The sequence below is a fragment of the Microtus oregoni genome, unplaced genomic scaffold, assembly GCF_018167655.1.
Source record: "Microtus oregoni isolate MIOR12 unplaced genomic scaffold, Mior012 000000F_ref0000247, whole genome shotgun sequence".
NCBI classification, from domain to species: Eukaryota; Metazoa; Chordata; class Mammalia; order Rodentia; family Cricetidae; genus Microtus; species Microtus oregoni.
This window is the reverse complement of record NW_024543059.1, coordinates 67,198,629-67,204,628: the sequence shown is the minus strand read 5'-3', so window position 1 is coordinate 67,204,628 and position 6,000 is coordinate 67,198,629. Positions and strand designations below refer to the sequence as shown.

At 44.2% G+C, this 6,000-nt stretch overlaps 1 protein-coding gene across 1 annotated transcript in view; it reads right to left on the bottom strand.

Moving 5' to 3' along the window:
- Positions 1-654: 654 nt before the first annotated feature.
- Positions 655-6,000, bottom strand: part of Metap1 (methionyl aminopeptidase 1) — a 30,476-nt gene continuing 25,130 nt past the window's right edge. Inside the window, exons 10-11 of the mRNA XM_041658383.1 lie at positions 3,182-3,247; positions 655-1,035 (exon numbers count right to left, since the gene is read on the bottom strand). Coding sequence (XP_041514317.1) covers positions 872-1,035; positions 3,182-3,247 — 230 coding nt within the window. The 3' untranslated portion in view covers positions 655-871. The remainder of the gene's footprint in view (positions 1,036-3,181; positions 3,248-6,000) is intronic.

The window sequence follows — 6,000 nt, the reverse complement described above, 5'->3', positions numbered from 1 at the left end:
ATGCTAAACTCTCAGTCACCGCGACTCTGCAGACACCTGGAGACATTGGAATTCTTCCCCCATCATCTGCCTGCCACAGGACAACTGTCACTCTTCTGAGTACTTCGGAGGGAAACCTCAGCAAAAAGAGTTCTGAAGAAAAGGGATTTCTGACCTCTCACTGGCCAGACGGGTCTGAGACAGCAGTGTACTGTGAAATGACGCTGCAGCGCAGCTACTTCCCCACGCCAGACCTTACACTCTGACAACCTCCCAAGTGAACCTTCCCATTCACTCACTGAGTCCACACTGCAGGAAGTCTTTCCTACACACATACAACAGTAAATAATGAGCATGAGGGTGAGCGGAGTCCAATTCCCAACCAGGAATTAACCACTAACAAATTATGGATCCACTTATGACAGCAGATATCCTGTCAAAGCAGAATCAACCCAGACCAAAGGTCAGTGTTCAATAATTTCGTATATGGAATTTAAAATGTATGCATATATATTTCCATATATACCAATATATAATTAAAAATCTGGAGCAATGTGTTGCTAGTTTCATGATTTCTCATCTCCAACACTCTCCTGGAAAGCAGCTTGTCTGTGGCAGTGATAAAGCAATGGGAAGCAGATCAGGGTCAAAGACAGAGTACAGAGAACTGAGGGGTGAGGCTAGGGACCGAAGGAAGTAAGCAATGTTTCCTTTATTCTTCTCAGCTCTTTCAGACCCCAAAAAAGCTCTGAGGACACACACCAAATGCTGTAGTCCCTCCTCAGCCACAGTCAAAACAAACCGAGGGATTTCTAAAAGGCTCTTCATTTCTGTACTTTCAATAAAAAACACAGTACAAGATGGTGTTCAGACATTAGGCATCTTGGGAGGATTAAAACTGGGACATGAAATGAGGCCGAGAGCTATCAAGTCTCCGGGTAAGAATTTCACAGCCAGTGTCCGTGACCAGCAGGGTGTGCTCGAACTGGGCGGATCGCTTCCCATCCCTCGTCACTGCAGTCCAGCCATCTGGCCAGGTTTCATCCTGCCATCCACCTTAAACAAGCAAAAACAGTTGCTTAGTTTTGTCATTCACATCGCTCACAGTCTCTAGGTTAGTATGCATCAAGAAAGGAAATAGCCTATGGTGGCGCACACCTTTAATCCCAGCACTTGGGAAGCAGGAGCAGGCAGATCTCTGAATGATGCCAGCCTGATCTACAGAGTTCCACGACTGTCAAAGCTGCACAGAGAAACTGTGTCAAAAAGCAGAGAGGAAAGAGGCAGTTGAATCCCCCATCGAGATCCTCCTCAACACTCTGTTTCAGGTAAAGCCTTTCCATTTCATCCCATGTGCAGCTCTCACTAACGAAGTAACCATGTCCAGTTTTCTTCAGTGTAGCAAATTGACCATTTTTCTATTTCTCAAATCAAGGTGACATTTCCAAAATAAAGACATCAGACTTGCTTCCAACAAACACATGGAAACTCCTCCCCGGAGAACTGAGCAGAAACTTGAACTGGCAACTTTGCAGACTAAGGGAGTCAACTACCTCAGTGTGCACAGTGAGCACGAGTTCCCACACTGCCACAGCATGTCACTCCAACCTGACTGCAAATGGCTGGGGACAGATTATAGTATGAAGTCCTTATAACCAGAGAAAAAGGAGCAAAGAGAAACAGGGTTTTTGTTTGTTTGCTTGTTTGTTTCTGGTTTTTTTGAGACAGGGTTTCTCTGTGTAACCCTGTTGTCCTGGAACTAGTTCTGCAGACCAGGCTGGCCTCTAACTCTGCCCGCCTCTGCCTCCTGAGTGCTGAGATTAAAAGCGTGTGCCACCACCATCTAGCCTGAGAAACAGGTTTTTTGAGGGCTAAGAAAAATCAGAGACCTAAAGCATTGGCAAAGCACTTTTAAAAGCATTGAGGCCCTGAGTTTGATACCCAGCACCCATATAAAATGTTAGGTTCTGAAAGACACAGACAGCTCTCCTGGGACTTGCTGGCAGCCAGCTTAGCCTAATTAGCAAGCCCCATGTCCCAGTGAGAAACTTATTTCAAAAACAAAGTGGATGGCTCCAGAGAAATAGAGCATGAGTCTGACCTCTGGGCACTGACGCACACGTGGGTATTCATAGCTGGAGGGTCTGGGAAGGTATGCTTCAACAGAGGGCTCAGAGAAACCAGTCAACAGCACTGACATGCTGCACTGCCTAGACCCAATGAAGAACTCGGAGAAGTACTTCCCAGTTACAATCTGCTAAGTGCTGACAACAAAGCTCCCACGTGACAGCCAGTACTGCCAGAGGAACAGAGAGATCGGCCACAAGAGACCAGTGTCTGCAATGTGCTCACTTGTGATGCTGCAGGAAATCCCAGCTGTGCATGCTGACTGTGGAGGACTGGATGGCTCATCAGTCTGGCAAATTTTGCAACATAAGCAGCTATGTGTCCTGGGCAAGTGAGACTCTTCAAAGATCTATTTACTATTCTACTGCCTTCTTCATTAGCTGGAATTAACTTGTGTAACTGTGTCTGTCTCCTCTTCCCCTGCTATATCAGGCAAGAACTTCTACAGAGGCTTGATGTAGAATCATATTTTGAGAATTCATCCTTTGATAAGATGTCTATGAACAGGGACCACAGTCAAGTACTTTACACTTAGTGACAGCAGAATTATCAAAGTATCTTCTTAGAAACCCTTGGATGTTCGAGTCTCTACATCTACCCATCAGGATGCAAAGGGGAGAATGAAGCAAAAGGAGGTAGGCAGAACCAGATACTGATTTGATGAGTAACAAAAACAAATAAAAATTCAGCAAATGTTACAAGGTCTGAAATATCAGCAGATAAGGGTGCTTGCCAACAGCCTGACAACCTAAATTTGGTTCCCAGGCCACACATGGTAGAGAACAAATCTCCACTCATTGCCTGCTCCACATACTATGTGTATACCTGCAAAACTTAAAGACATGCCGGGCAGCGGTGGAACATGCCTTTAATATCAGCACTTGGGGAGGCACAGACAGGTAGATCTCAGTAAGTTCGAGGCTAGCCTAATCTACAATGAGTTCCAGGACAGTCAGGACTGTTATACAGAGAAACTGTGTCTCAAAAAACAAAAATAAATAAATAGACAAACAAACAAATAGACATAAAAATGTAAAAGAAATGTTACGACTAGGGTACAGGAACACACGCTCACCTTCACAAATCATCGGCTCAATTGTAAACGCGTGGCCCGACTTCATCACACCAACTGCCTTATTTTCTGAAATTAAAAGAAAGTCTCAAAAAGACACCAAAACCCAACAGCACTGAATTGAACAGCTTATAGGAACATGGGACTGACATTTCCAGAAGTTCCCCTTCATTAAATTCTCTCATAGTCTGTCATTCAGCAAAGAGGCCATCACCAGTAACCACCTGTCTGCAGGCAGATTGTATTCCAGCTTGGCTTTCTGCGATAAAAGAGGCATGTCCACAGGCTAGGCTTCAGATACAGTCACCACTGTGGAAAAGCAGTCTATGTGCAGAGATTAGAAAAGGCAATCACTGCTGGGCGTGGAGGAGCACACTGTAATACCCAGAACTCCGTAAGTGTGTGTGTGTGGGGGGGGGGGGGTCAAACAGAATGCCATTGCCCATCACCCATCCACTTAGGGAAGTGTGAGTGATATGTGTCATATGCCAGAGCCTCTCAATTCTTTGAGGAAGGGGAGGATGGTTACATTATGGAATACACACTAGGAAACAAATACACAACTTAGAGAAAGGTCTGTAAGTAGTCTTTTATCTCATTCTCAAAGGGAACTAAAACTGCAGAATAGGCAACTTGTTTAAATAAGGAGACATTTCTTTCTATATGAAAGCAAATTGCACTTTACAGTCTACATATTTACTCTGCCTTTTGTCAACTTCACAACTAATATTTTTAGGAACACCGTGAGACATGAGTAAGGCTGCCTGGTCCTGCTTTGTCTCCAAAGCCAGAATTTAAAAGTAGGAACAGTCTTTTCAGAAAGGCCTCGCCAATATGGAGCACAAGTTTAAATTTAAAAAACGAAAGCATAAAAAGTGATCATTTATCAGCTAAATAAGCACGGCATTTATTCAGGCTGGCCACCAGAGGGCAGACATGTCCGTCGCTCCAAGGTTCTTTTGCAGTCAAAGGCATCCTTCCCACTGAGTTGCTACTGTACAACTTTATCTACTCCAGCTGGGCAGGCAAGCGACACACACACACTTCCATTCCAGCCCCCTCCTGGTGAACAGCCAGCATTACTGCTCCCCACTACTTTAGGCTCCCCAACGTACACTCACTGCAGATCTGCTTTTTAAAGTCATGTGAACCCTTGGAAGCAGAAAGCAACTAAGAACTCCTAAGAATTAGGTTTTTCATTTCTAATATTATGAACTTGTTCTAAAATGGCCTGCAACTTCTGATTTACAGGGAGTCATTCCCCTCGGTCTACAAAAGAGAAAAATGCTAGGAATTCTTGTGTGGTGCCACAGAGAACAAGAGGCATGAAGGGATCTAAAGCTGTGCTGTCGGTTGCTTCCACAGCAACAGAGATGGGTTTTAACGTTTATAAATAAATAAACAAACTACAAAATTTAAAACCAGAACAATAGTTTCTTCCTCAGCCCCCATGTGAGCAGTCACGGTTGCTGTGTATTCAGGATTTCAACTGCTATGTCCATTCTAGGTTAGCAGTGCTCTCCCAGAAATGTTTCTAAAGATGCTCTAACATGTGCAGTCAGAATCCCGCATCTTTTCTTCCTCATACTGTCTGTTCCTTGCCCTCAAAAGAAACCTGCAGGCAAACTTAGAGTGGGTCTCACTTCAAAACATCTATTCAGGACTCCCTCCACCTGCAAAGTAATCTCAGGCATACTTTAGTTACCGTCCAGGACCCAGCAACCGACTGCTCAGTCCTTACTGTAAGAAGCACTAGACCCAGGAGAAAGACTGAATCCAGGCAGACAGACCCCAAAAGCATTTGTTCACTACTCATAATCCCGAGCAAAGGAGCTGCCCGTGTGAGCACGTAGTCTGCGGAAAGCTGGGTTCAAAGACACTGAAGATGGAGCTCAGTGCCAGCGCTTGCCTAGCAGGCACAGTGAACAACAAAGCTGAGGGATGATGTAGAGATGTGACCATCACATGAGATACCGCATATCATGTCACCATCATTCCAAAACCGCAGGTCACGTTTTAGGTAGGAAAGTCAGGCAAACTCTAAGTGCTTCCCAGGTATCAACTCAATCCTAACAATTCCTGGATATCATCATTCCCTATTACTGTAGGATAAGAAAAACTGACACAAAGACATTACTGAGTGTTTACATAAAAGTTCAGAGAGAGATGAAGAAACATGTCTAAGTGCATACAGTCACATGCATTAAATTCCTGCTGCTCACTGTTGTGGACAGCTTTTACTTCTAACACCAAATAACAGATGCATCCATTAACGGTTAATATCCCAGAGAAAAGATCTCTGGAACACAATGTCTTAGACTTCCTTTGTTTTTCTTCCATACTACTCTCAACTTAAAATAACCACCTATTCTCCGTTATTAAACCAATAAATAATACACAAAGAATTAACAGCAAACCAAGTTAGGATGAACTGATTTCACCTAAGGAACCAGAAGGGTGACAGCAAGACTATGTACGGATCACCACGTCCATTTAGGTCTCTCCTAGAGTGCGCAGTCAGGTTACACTCCCTACTTCCCTTGCAGTTAATTAAGTCACTCAATTCCTACAAACTGGAACAAATATAGGTGATTTATGCTCATCCCCGGCTGGTAGACTACAACTCCCAAGCACATCCTTCCAAGCATCTCCATCCCCTCCAGACACGTTATCTGTTGACTAGGAGATGATGTCATGGTGACTGGTGATGGGAAAAGATGGGTTGAAGGAAACAGAGCCTGGATCACCCCTTCATGACCAAACACCTCCTATAGACTATCATGTAAGAAAGACTTCAAACTTGTGTTTGAACACGTAACACT